The sequence below is a fragment of the Glarea lozoyensis genome (assembly GCF_000409485.1).
Source record: "Glarea lozoyensis ATCC 20868 chromosome Unknown GLAREA15, whole genome shotgun sequence".
Taxonomy (NCBI): Eukaryota; Fungi; Ascomycota; class Leotiomycetes; order Helotiales; family Helotiaceae; genus Glarea; species Glarea lozoyensis.
The window spans coordinates 1,657,861-1,670,885 of NW_007360989.1; the positions used below are offsets into that span (position 1 = coordinate 1,657,861).

Consider the following 13,025-nt stretch of genomic DNA (forward strand, 5'->3'; position numbering starts at 1 on the left):
CTAAATTATCTCAGTTGGCAACTTGGCACTGCTGCGTTTTTGTTGAATGAAAATTCTGCCTTCTTCTGAAATTTAAATCGACTCTTTGCGTTGATTTGTGATTTATGTTATTTTATTAGATACGCCAAACTGGATCGCTGGACAGGTGGCGACTGTATCTGTTGTTGTTCAACAGAAACGGTACACTTGGATTAATCCCCGTGTCGACTTGAAAGGTCCAGGAATGCTTCGTGTCATTTTAGTCTTTCTGGGATCTTTTCTGGTGAAGCATTTCAAGGGAGTAATAGCAGTTTCATTGCGAAGCTTTTCGTGTTTACGTTCGTGCACAATTGTCGCTTCTGCTATGAGATGAAATAACTTCACAAATGATAGCGCTGTACTGAGTCTTTTGTGATGTCATTCCTTTCTTCTGGCTCGAAAACATCAAGTTATCAAATTGTGCCTTCTGTTTTACTTTGGTTGGCAAATTCGTGTTTGTTCGTCAGTTCCACGCAGTACATCGCTCTTTCTTTCCAATCGTCACTCCCACGAAACATCGGGCCGAGAGTCATTCCGATTTGTATTCCGCGATCTTTCCTATGAGGATGGGCGATGAAGTGAGCTATCCAAGCAATTAGATATCAACTCTCAACCAGTACTGCTCTCAACTCTCAAGGACTTAACCAGTTTACGGGGGAAAGCGAAGAAACTGTGCTGAAAAGCATTGTATTTCTTTAATGTCGCGCGTTCGGAACTTTGTTTCCATGTCCCAAGCATACATACATCAGAGCATTCTCCTCTCCTACTCCTGGCCCATTCATTTCTTTGTCTTGGCCCCATTGATTGAGCTTTTACATTCCGCGCATAACTCATTCAATATCTCAAGCAAAAATCACATCTCCAACTTCCGACAATCAACCCTCTTTCTTCCAAAGCCCCTCCCACTAGACCTAAACACCCACAGATCGTCACCAAAATATCCACAATAAACCCACCTCCCATCCCATAACTCCCCTTTATAAATCATTTTAATATATACCCTTTTAACAAGAATGGTGCACTGGTATCGACATATACATTTGTATGCGACCCGTTGAAAAAAGGGGGGGAGTCACATGGCATCACCCATCTGTAATCCTAGGGGGCTTCAAACGTGTCTCTAGGGGGCTTATCAGGTTCGTCCAGGGGGCTCACAGAAAATCAGTGGTAATTGGGGGCTCAAAAAATAGGGATAGAGCAGGAACCACCGTTCTCCAGGTGTTGTAGCGTGTCTCTGGTGAACCGATCACTCACACCCAAACCTGTTATCCTAGGGGGCTCAAACATAGGGGTGTGTTATAGGTACCTTCACTTGGATAACTGAAGGCCAGTATACAATGAACTTGTTCATAGCCCCGACCCGTCATCCTAGGGGGCTCCAAAAAACAACGATCACCAAAAAATAGGGATGTGTTATAGGTACTCCACCACTAAGCCGTGGAGGCCAGTATGCAATGAACTTGTCGATGAATTCGTTCATAATCCCGACCAGTATCCTAGGGGGCTTAATATTCATTTTGGATTTTTTTTTGTTCTGAGGAGTTTACATGGAGAGTTAATCTGATTCTTCCTCGCTTGACTTGCAGGACAACTTTCTGATTTCTCAAACTCTGTTCCACCACTTCGTGGTTTTATGTGCAAATGGAAGTCGCAACATTATTTTTTACATTTTCAAATCCCAACAAATTTCGAGGTTATGTTCGTCTAGAGTCACAAAAATGTAAGTGGAAGGAAACATTCTGATTCAAAATATAGAATCTGTCATCTTCAGATTAATCTCTAAGCTGATTTACATTTTCTAGAAATTGTCGATAAATGGTAAGTCTTTCTGAGGTTCGTTGATTGTTGCTCTGTTGCAGTGGAAGTTGCGTTTTGTTAGAGAGTACACCCGCACCTACCATTCTTCGGGGCCTTCTTGACACCTCATACTGGTGAGAGTACTGGATCCCCGAGCAATGACACAAGATCGGCATCTTCAATGATTTTGTACGATAAATTCAAATGATCTCATAAAAAGTTCCACCAAGCGGCAGTATCCTCATGCAAGTTATTATCTCAAATTTCGTAAAATGAAGCGTGACACATAATTGGCAAATTCCCACCGAAAATCATGTCCCGTGGGTTGCTCCTTCCTCTCCCCTATCCCACCTCGCTAAAGCCGGACATGCGACCATGGCTCGACCACGGTCCACGCAAATTCGACATCACCGCACTCAAAAGAACTTCAATCATTAATTGCGAAGCATTTTTGTTGTCGCATGCTCAAGTTAAAAAGGTTGACCGTCGAAGAATAATAGCAAGAGATGTGGGTACATAGCTTTCTGTGGTGATGTCTTCGGGGTAAGTGGTGAAGTGATCCAGAGGGCATGGCCTTAAACCAGTTCCTGATTTGGGGAGCATATATTTCTTCCACTGGAAGATGTCTATTAGAATAATAAAGAATTTTTAAGGTCATAGTATTATGAAGTTTCCCGGTTGAAGTCGGACTGTACATTCCAGTTTTTGTGAGCTCTCGACTTTCAGTCACTGAGCACACCTAGTGAGTAATTATTTACAGACAGACCACTTCTTACAGCATCTGATGTAAAGCTTAATTAAAAAAAACAAATCTTCACTTTTGAATATACCCAAATTCAAAAGCGTTTCGAAATTTGCATTGCCGAATTATTTCCAAATAACTCAACTATTAGCCATCGGCTTCTTAGATTCAAAGTAACTGTAAAAGTCCCCCGCTCTCTGAAATCCTTCCCCTAATTCTAAGCGCCTTGTTTAGCACGATAGACAGAATTCTGTTATCTGTTAAGAAAACTTCCATCAAAACAGTCTCTGCAAGCGCACCTTCAACTGCCCAATTCCATCAAAGCCGAATCCATCCCAAAAGGTTTTTTACAACAGTGTCTAACCTAATATAGTACAACTCGCCCACCCCCAACTCCACCCCCTACCCACTCAAACCTCACTAACCCCCTCCTTAACCACTCACAACCCTTCAAAATCCCGCACTTTCCCCGTCAACGCCCCCAAATCACACCTCTATATATCCCCAAATACCGCCATTTCTCACTACCCGTTTCATCTATATATCCCCCAATAACAAAAATTGCTACCGTCCCACGTCCCTTCCGCATAAATTGGCCAACTGGTAAACATTACCCATTGCCAAAGTCCCGTCCGAATAAATACCAAAAGGCAGCCTTTGGTAGATCCTTCGAAGTCAAGATGAATATTCTTTTTGCAAAAACTAGATTGGGGTTGAAGTACACGGTATGTTGCATCTTTTTATTCTTAGTCATAAAAAGGATAAGGCGTCGATATCTATAATTTCTTCATTTTTTGAGTGAGACATAGTACTCCCTCTCCGTCGTACAAGACACTAATCTGCCCCCCTTAACTCCCGCATTTCCCCCGCCTTCTCCTCCCCCGTTATAACCCTAAATACCAAAAATTTGCGCCGTCCCAAGTACGCAAGTCCCGTCCCCTCAAAAGCATTGGCCAACTGGTAGCAGAACCTCTTTTAAACCAGTCCCAAAGTCCCCGTCCCAAAAATATATCTCGTCAAATAAGTTCAAGGGCTATTTGATTGATCCTTCGATTTTTGCTTTTTGAAAGAGGAGAAAAGATTTTTTGCATCTTGTTTTAGGTAGGTAATAGAGGGTGTGTTTTTGCGTTTTAATGTGCTATGTTCTGAAATTTTTTGGTGGGAGATTTACACTCGCTCTAGAGGCTACCAAGATGGCCTTACTTGCCCATCTCCCTCAGAATCCCGCACTTCCCCTCCCCTCCCCCCTTTATAACCCCCATTCCCCCAAAATCCCCCGTCCCGTCCGCTCCAATTGGTCAACTGGTAGCCCATAACCATCTTTTCCTACCAGCCCAATTCGTCCCCGTCCCAAGAGTGAGTCACTGTAGTAAACACAGTGGCCACAAAACTACATGAAGTTCAACTTTTATCTACTTTTGTCACCACCGATTATTTTTGTGTGTGGTGGTGAGTTTGTTTTTTTAGGTACATGTGGATTTAATTTTAATTGCATAGAAGAGGGAGGAGGTTGTCTGCGGTGTTATTACATAGAAAAAAAAAATGTAATAGGGAAATATATACGTCTGTCATTCAACAAAACTTTCGACTTCTACTTTTTAACTCACGAATGACATGTACACATGGCGCATAACTCATTTTCAGACTTACCTACCTATCCATCTTAGATACTTCCCCAACCTCTCACCAACCACAACCCACCCATCCCCAAAACCCGCACTTCTCCCAGTTAATTATCCCTTAACTCTTTCAACAACGCGCATTTTCTCCGTTCCAGGCCGATTACGCAATCAGTCACGCTCGCAAATCTCATACACCCAAGACCTACGCGGCTCAAAGAATGGCACAATTTTGGCAACGAAGATATCTTCAAGATTCTCACCAAAGTTTATCACTATCAAGCGCCTCACAAAACCCACGTAAAATAACGATAGCTAAATTACTAGCAAACATACCCACCCAAACTCCCCAAACGCCTCCTCTCCAGTCCCTCACTTCCTCGCCCGAAACTGCACAAGCGGACCTTTCTTCATACTAGTAAAACAATCCTTCAACTGATATTCTCCCTTTCTCTCCCTTCCCCACTCCAACCCTTGTCTCCCCTCACCAACACTCGTCCCCTCCGCGAGCTTGAAATCATACAACCACATCGTTCTCGCCAGACTAGTCATCAACTCCGCATACGCCAGACCCTTACCAATACATCCTCGTGGACCTACGCTGAATGGACAAAACGCAGATTGTGCGAGTGCGACAGTATCTTTGGTCTCTGCTGGCGACTCGGCGATCCAGCGATCGGGGTTGAATGTGAATGGATCGGGGTAGTAGGAAGGATTGTGATGAATGGCGTAGTGTGGAACGCCTACTACAGTCCCAGCTGGGATGTGATGGCCGTCGATTTCGAGACCACCGGCAAGGACTTCACGAGGGAGGATACCGCCGACGGGTGGAGAGAGACGCATGCTTTCGTCTATAACAGCACGGAGGTAGTGGCAGGAGTTCAACTCTGGGCTGGTGTGGATCTGTTCTACGTCGTCGAATTTGGTGCGGATTTCTTTGGTGAGATTGGCGAGGGTAGAGGGGTTGTGAACGAGGTAGAAGAAGGCGCTGGCGAGGGCTGTGGAAGTGGTGTCGCTGCCGGCGATAATGAGAAGGTTGCTTTCACCCCATAACTCTGGGCCTGTGAAGCCTTGGCCGGTTTCTGGATCGCGGGCGTTGAGGAGGTAGTAGAAGAAGTCTTTGCGGTCTGTGTCGAGTCCGACTTTTTGACGTTCGGCGGCTTGGGCTTTGGAGTATGCCATGTACTGCATTCGCATGTTGTAGATCTTGCTGAAGAGAACTTTGTTCAACCCGAGTGTCTTGATGGTAGGATTCGTACCAAGCTATTCAGTCAGTCACCACTCAAAATTCCCGAGAGAATTGAACTTACAATCAAATGCATATGCGCCGCGTTCCCAATCAAATCAATCACATGTCGATTATCCTCTCTCTCCAACATCTCAAATGCCTTTCCAAAACACAAATCTCCCATCACATCAAACGTCAGATAATTCGCCCAATCCGCCATATTCTGCGGAACACTCCATCCCTTATCCCCAACTCTCTCGCCCAATCTCGTCGTAAATGTGCGCACGTTCCCTAGAATATACTTCTCCATACTCTTAATCGCCGAATCGGAGAACGCATGGGACAACACCCGTCGTTTGCGCGCATGTTGCGATTTATTGATCGAAGAATGCGTGTTGAACGTATCTTTCGTCGGCGGAAACACAGAGTAAAATTGCGATTTCTGGACATTGCTCTTGTGGCCGTAGATGGTTTTCAACGCCGTGTTGGTGTTTATGGAGAGCGAGTTTGGACCGAAGCGGAAGATCGAACCGTAAAGTTCATGGCAGCGGTGGAATTCGAGATGGCGATCGCCGTGGTAAGCATGATAGACGGAATACCAATCTGTGAGTTTTGCGAGGAGAGGACCGGGGTATGCGGAGAGTGGGTGGAAGTAGATGCGGTAGATTGAGAGGACGAGGAGCTGTGTTTGTTAGATGGTGAGGTTTGATGGAGGGGAAGGACTTACGTAGCCAGCAATACCACCAAACCCAATGACCAAAGCACCGAGTATGGGAATCATCTTGAAATCTCCAGTATGTAAAGATCTTTGTCTTCTCAATCCTCCTTTGCCCAAAGGATGCGATTTATATCTTCCGTCCACCCTAACAGTGTTGATTCACGTTCTTCCCAACTTCACTTCTTAAAAATGAACAATGAACAACAACAGAATTCATCTCAGCAGAAGAAAATCATCCTTTATCTCTCCTCTAGTCAGCTCCCCGTCATAACCGCACCTTCCAATTCAGTCTGGTATTCACGTCTGCATTGTCCAATCATGACTTGCTTCCCAGCCTTTGTGACACTTGAGCCGGTGTTAGCCGCGCGGGCTTGGGATAAGCGATCTGCTTAGTTACGAGGGTTGCCAATAGGAGAAATGATGAGTGAGAGTTAGCCAAACTCGTGATCTGAACCTTGTGTAGAGTTGTGGGGATAATTGTGTCAGGAATTTCGCGGGGTTTGCGGGGAGGTGAGATATGGAGAACCTGGGAGGTGTGCGAATACGAAGGGAGGTGAGGATGGCGAACGAGGATTAGATTTGTTAAGAAGCTAAGATATCTAGAGTGTTGAATTGTTTTTGTTTATGAACTGTATAATGTCAAATAGATCTCGTTATATAATTAAAAAACATTATCCTTCAAGATGCGGCGAAAGGCTTCAACTCTGAGAAGGTTGTACTTTATCACGTGACCTACATTGACTTCGACGATACCGCAGCAAAGTCATGCCCGGATGGTCTGAAGAAACATTGCAACTTTTGATATCGAAAGACTGAATTGAACACTACATCAAATACTACACTACAAGCAAATTGCTTCAACTCAACCATATACTCCGCACAACTCCTTGCCAGCCCAACGCCAACTCAAACCCTGATAACCACTCCCATCCCTATATTCCCACAAGATTCCAACAGCACTAATACACCCCTTCCTTCGAAACCACCTTTCCTCCCACACACCTCTCTTATCACCACCACTTCCCACTCAATACCTCGGCTTGGTCTTCTCCTGACACTTCCTACAATGTCCATACAGCTGTCCCGGCACCCTCTCATTAAACTCACTTTCAGGAAACATTCTCTTGTGTTTACTACATCGCTTCATTCTTGTTCCATCTTCGGCCGTTTCTACTGCGCTTAATGGACTGGGTTCGATGGTTTTGCGTTTTGTGCCTCTGGCTGGTTGAGGAGGTGGTTTACGATTGAGGACGGATGCGGGAGTCTTTTGACTTGTTTGCGGGAGTGTGGGTGGTGAGGTGGGAGGTTCTTAAGTTGGTGTTGATATAGGAGATTTCTGAGTAGTCGCAGGTGTTTTCGGGTCAGAATTCGTCGCAGGCGCTTCTTGATTCGAAGTCGTCGCGCGTGTTTGAAAACTAGAACTCGCAGCAGGTGTAGATACTTTCTGACTCGGACTAACCTGCGTCACAACAGGCGGTCCCCTCGGCGGTGCCATCAAAACCTTCACCGGCATAACCGGCGCGCGTTCCTGATACACACAGAAATACAACGTATAAACCGTATCCAAATGTCTCTTACACGCCCACTCCAGTCCTCCACCCTTTCGTACCAAACACTCATCTTTCATACTCGCAGCCATCGCATTTCCTACCACCTCTAAGAATTCCTCTTCGGGGATCTGTATTAGTTCTGCACCGTCGGTGTGCGATATCGCGTAGATGGTGATGGCTGTACATGCTTTCGCTTTGCGCGATTCGAAGTGCGCGATTCCGAAGATGGATGTGTAGGAAGACCAGGGGATGGGTGATGAGGCGATACGAGCGGGCCATTTGCCGGCGCAGTAAGACGCGAACCAGGTGAGGATCGGATGGTCGGGAGGTGTTTCTGTGGGTGGTGGGTTGATGATGGCGGTTTTAGGAGGACGGAGGATGATGTTGGGACAGCACATTACTCGGGTTATTTGGCTGGCGCATGTTGATCGTGGTGATTGTGGTGGTGCCGCGCTGGGAGCTGGATCAGGTTGGAGTGCGTGATGAGAACTGGCTTCTGATGAAAGGTCAAGTTGACGACGCGTGCGCATCTGAGTACGCGGGGGTGATTGTAGATCGCGTTGAGTCGCCATGGTTGAACGTGGTACGATAGATAAGATTGTAAAGTTGGTGATCTGGTCGAGGATGGTGGGGGACGCGACTTGATATGAGAAGATCCATGGGTTGTGAAGTGAAATAATGTCACGCTACGCGAAGGTGAATTCACCTATGTGTGGTTCTTACCATGTGAACGGCACGTCATAGAGAATCGATGCTCGTCAAATCCTGAGACTTTTACATATCTACTAGAGTCTTTTTGGTCGATAGATTCTGACATGAACAGAACATGTAGAATCTGCTTGTAAGTTCAACTCGACGATACTCAGGATTGACATACCACTACTACATGAAAATCCCAATAGAGATGCTCACCACTGTTTGTAACCGCTAGAATAAACCGACTTCGCCTTACCCTTTCCATGACCGTTTCCACGGTTCCCATCCCTCCACCTCCTCCAAAGCTCAACCGTAATTCCAAACCTATGTGCCATCAGAATTTCCTCTTCGGTAGACCCATATGGAAACCTATATCCCGCTGGAAACACTGTTCGCCCACCACCTGCCATTGAAATTTGTACCTCACTCACTTTAGCAGTTGAGATCTCCCATAGCCAGACTCTGTACATCATTCCTGGATGTGCCGAGCAACTGTATTGCTCATATATCTGTCGCTCGTCGTTGTAGTATGGCGAAAGCGCTTGACGGATGACATCGACGCTCGTCCAGTTTCCATTCTGTAAATCGACTTCGAGGTACGCTCCTGAGTTACAGTATGTAGTTCCCCAAGTTGGCACGAAGAATTTATCGGTAGGTCGCGAGTGCTGAATGTTCTGGAGTGTTGGTTGCTGGAAGTTCATATCAACGAAGCATCTTTCTAATGAAATCAAGTTTTTGAATGCCGTTGGGCCGGTAATCACGGAGGTAATGTCGTTCACTGATATGGTAGGACACCAGTGACTATCGTGAGCGAAGAAGCCGTTGGGATTATGCTTCATGATGCCAACGAAGTGGTCAATGAGGTCGTGCCCTTCGGCGTCGACGTTGCTTCTCATGAAGTTGGTTAGGTTTGTGCAGCAGAATGGCGCGTGTTGATATTGGCGGATTGGCTCTTGTTGTGGAGTAGAGTTTGGATATCGATATTGGGGAACTGAATGTTGTTGGAGAGAAGGGTCGATGCATGGATATTGGTTGATGGACTCTGGTTGAGGAGAAGGGGCCATGTGTTGATATTGGTGAGTGGGACTTTTCCTGGGAGAAGAGTCTATTCTATCTTTCATGGTCGATGGCTGCTGGGAAGGAGGGTCTGGTGGTTGCTTTGCGGCCGCCATGGCCGGTTTGCGTATTACTGAGTTGAAGATGTTAGTAATGGACGTTTGGAGTTGGCGACTGAGTAAAAACCTACGGTCCCTTAGGTTCAGCTTCACCATTGTGCCGGTAGGTGACCTTTAGTTCGGTTGTATACTATCTAGTATGCACCGGAAGCAATTTTCCGACATCAGTGCCAAAATAAATTTACAAAATATAAAGCAGTGTGGGATAAAGAATGAAGAATAAAGACAGTTGAGGGGAAAGTGGTATTCACTCATTGATCCTGAGTAGTTATCTGGTTCAGGGTGCCATAATTGGATATTGGCGTGTCGAAGTGAATTATACCACAATTATAAATTCAGATAACTCGATCAAATACGATAGATAAATTAAACCTAATTCCATGATGTTCCAATGTTAGGAGTAGGTATTGATTTGCTTGACAAGCAAGCACACTTGACCTTGGGGGGTTTCAATTCCATTGAATGGAACATGAGAACAACGCGACATCTTCAACCCCTGATGGTTAAGTGAGTTCCAGCGAATGCATGACAGCTCTATTCAATTTGACTCTTCGGTATTTCCATGTCGGTGCGCTCTCGTCACCCCAAGGTCTTGCAATCATTAAGACGGAGGGCGCAGTTCTCGGCCATCAAATGGGTCCAAATAGTAGTGGGATACAACAAATCGAGTACAGAAGTTCTGGAAAGACTGATCTGCATCCCGTGTTACAAACATGAGTGCAACGTCCTGTAGATCACCAGCACAGCTTCGGGAGTGCAGAACAGCACCGCAGATGCAGGAACATGATCTCCACATTGGACATGGAAACTCGAGAAGTTCTTAAGTGTGTTGGATACAGTCCTCCAATCTGCTAAAATTTGAGATTTAGTATACAAGGCTACATAGCCAAGTAGCGAGGCGTTGGTATAGTTGCTGTTCAAATGGGATGGACCTGGACAAAGTCAGTGTTCAGATTCTAACACGGAGGGATATAATGCTTTGACCTTCAGTTGTCAAACAAAATCAAGAACATGCGTGCAACAAATCAATAGATCATCTGTTGGTAGCGCGTTATTGTGAGTAGAAGATCTCTGCCAATTTCTTCAAGCCTGCAAACTAGGTTTAAACATATCGAAATCTTGACTTTCACACCCTTCACAACAGATGTCGTTGAAAATTCCCGTCCCAGTGCAGATCTCCAAGAATAGTGGCTGCGCTTCTTCCCGGGAGCACAGACGCCATGATTCCCCAAACATCCGAGCCAAGCGGTCCGAGACCCCTATTGGTCGCGCCGAGAAACAATTGCGCAATGTTTTCCAGCCTTCAGCTTCTGCTGCAACTTTTTTCAACCCGAGACTCCAGCTTTCACGATGTTTCATGCAGAGACAAAAGTTGCAATGACTTCACGCTTGTCCTTCTGAACGCCTATCACGACTATCATCACTCCGCAAAGCTCTCTTCCTAGCTCCTCGTCCTGCATTCGCGCTCTTGGAGCTGGTCTAGCTCGTCGCACTATTTATTTATTCCGGTTCCTGGTGCCCGCCACGACCGTCGCTTCGAGGTTTTTATTTATCCTTTGGGGCCTCCAAGTCTGCAAAAAGTCCCGGTTCTGCTGCGGATCATATACTACTCCAATGCCTTGGGGACGTGCAGGACACATGCAGCTGCCATTCTTGCCCATTCATCAATGCGGTTCTGGCCATTAAAGGCGAGGCTTCCCCAAGAGCTGTCCAAAGCAAAAGCCTCGACGCTATTACTCGAATACGAGGACCATCGTACTTAGGCGGCTTTCTGGTCACATCTTTCTTCACATTCATCTCTTATTCTTTGTTTACTTTTATTTTGGTATCCTTCTCGTTTCTGCGCTTTCAATATACACATATTTGTATTGCTCAATGGCAACTTTTTTATCGCTACCGCCGTCGGTCCTCGCTGCAGTTTTCCTATTACTCCCTAGCTTTGCGACTGCTCAGAAAGACAACGCCAAAGAGTGCTCCTGTTTTGTGACAAACGAAACATCCTCTGGCTACTTTACATCACATCGATTCTTCGACTTCAGAAACGTCGCTTCGGCGCCAGCCACAGCTCCGGCGATCATCTCGAGTCTTCCCAACACGACGAATGCTTTCTACTCGTCAGACTACTTTACCAAAGATACTTGGAAGGATGATTGGACGATACAAAATTGGACAAGCAGCGATAGTATGGTGACAAGCGACGCAACGATATTAATGGCGAATTCTTTGAGTAATGTTTATCTGGGTATGCTGAATTCTTCCTCCTGTTGGCACGATGCTAACCCCACCAGAAAAAAGCGACGATGCCGACCCCTCCTACACATCACACCTCACCCTCCGCACGTCACGACAACCAGACTTCCAATCGGTCGCCGAATTCGATAGCGTGGAACAAAACTTCCAATACCTCTCTGCTCGTTTCATGGCACGAGTCATTGGCTCACCAGGAGCTTGCGCGGGAATGTTTACATATCTCGCCAACGACGATCCTCAGCTCGTACAGGAGGCAGACATCGAAATCCTTACCAGCGGACCCCGAAACGTCGTACAATACACAAACCAACCTGCCGTGGACGCAGATGGGAACGAGAAACCGGAAGCTACTGTGAATGGCACACAGCCACGGGACTGGAGTGAATGGAACGTATATCGAGTGGATTGGATGCCAAAAAGTACTAGTTGGTATGTGAATGGTAATAGTGTTGCGAAGATCGAATTTCAGGTCCCAAAAGACCCGGCTGGTTTGATGGTCAACATGTGGAGTAATGGCGGGTCGTGGACTGGGAACATGAGTACTTTCGACGAGGCATTTCTACAGATTCAATGGATTGAACTAGTTTACAACACAAGCGGGCCTTATGGGGGTTCTGGAGCGAAGAAGAGAGACACGGATGACATTGGATTCAGTGGTCCATTGGAAAAAAGAAAGAAGAAGCAGCAGGGCTGTAAAGTTGTCTGCAGTATTGATGAGCAGGTTAATGTGACGGGAACACCTGCTGTGCTCAGCAACAATACTGCGGCGGCGCCGTTAGGCTGGAAGGGGGAGGGAATGGGGTTCATGGCGTGGATGCCTTTGTTTTTGATCAGCGGTACGGCATTTGGGTATTTGTAAATTTGGATAGTTGTCTTTGATGTTGCTTCATACGCTTATAATGCACAGAAATCAAAAGGTTATCACATTTTAGCATGGCGTATGGGATTGTTGTCTTTGGCACTTGGGTAGATGAATGCGAAGTTTACATTCTTGATTTTTAATGCTTTGCTTTTTTCTGGCTTTTCTTCGAACAAGGGTTTATCCTTCTTTACACACTTCTTGTGATGACTCAATGGGATCGAGGAATCATAATGGATTGCGCTGCGTTGAGTCGAGGAAGAAGTTGGATGAAGAGACAGGTGATGGAGATTGTTATGGTCCGTGCACAGCTATCAGTTTACCACGTGACGATCCTCGCCTTTTCCACAACGACATCTCATGACCCCCAGAG

At 46.0% G+C, this 13,025-nt stretch overlaps 4 protein-coding genes across 4 annotated transcripts; 1 reads left to right on the plus strand and 3 right to left on the minus strand.

Moving 5' to 3' along the window:
* Positions 1-4,548: 4,548 nt before the first annotated feature.
* GLAREA_06355 (Cytochrome P450) lies at positions 4,549-6,185 on the minus strand (the record flags this gene model as incomplete). The annotated part of the gene is made up of 3 exons (XM_008081769.1): positions 4,549-5,439; positions 5,487-6,086; positions 6,132-6,185. 3 exons carry the CDS (start codon positions 6,183-6,185, stop codon positions 4,549-4,551), a joined length of 1,545 nt encoding a protein of 514 aa, XP_008079960.1.
* A 1,246-nt stretch (positions 6,186-7,431) lies between these two features.
* GLAREA_06356 (uncharacterized protein) lies at positions 7,432-8,244 on the minus strand (the record flags this gene model as incomplete). Its single annotated transcript, XM_008081770.1, has 1 exon — positions 7,432-8,244. One exon carries the CDS (start codon positions 8,242-8,244, stop codon positions 7,432-7,434), a length of 813 nt encoding a protein of 270 aa, XP_008079961.1.
* A 336-nt stretch (positions 8,245-8,580) lies between these two features.
* Positions 8,581-9,639, minus strand: GLAREA_06357 (uncharacterized protein; the record flags this gene model as incomplete). Its single annotated transcript, XM_008081771.1, has 2 exons — positions 8,581-9,557; positions 9,615-9,639. The coding sequence occupies 2 exons, from the start codon at positions 9,637-9,639 to the stop codon at positions 8,581-8,583; spliced, it is 1,002 nt and encodes a 333-aa protein (XP_008079962.1).
* Positions 9,640-11,418: 1,779 nt separating this feature from the next.
* On the plus strand, positions 11,419-12,652 carry GLAREA_06358 (Concanavalin A-like lectins/glucanase; the record flags this gene model as incomplete). Its single annotated transcript, XM_008081772.1, has 2 exons — positions 11,419-11,785; positions 11,832-12,652. 2 exons carry the CDS (start codon positions 11,419-11,421, stop codon positions 12,650-12,652), a joined length of 1,188 nt encoding a protein of 395 aa, XP_008079963.1.
* Between the last annotated feature and the right edge of the window lie 373 nt (positions 12,653-13,025).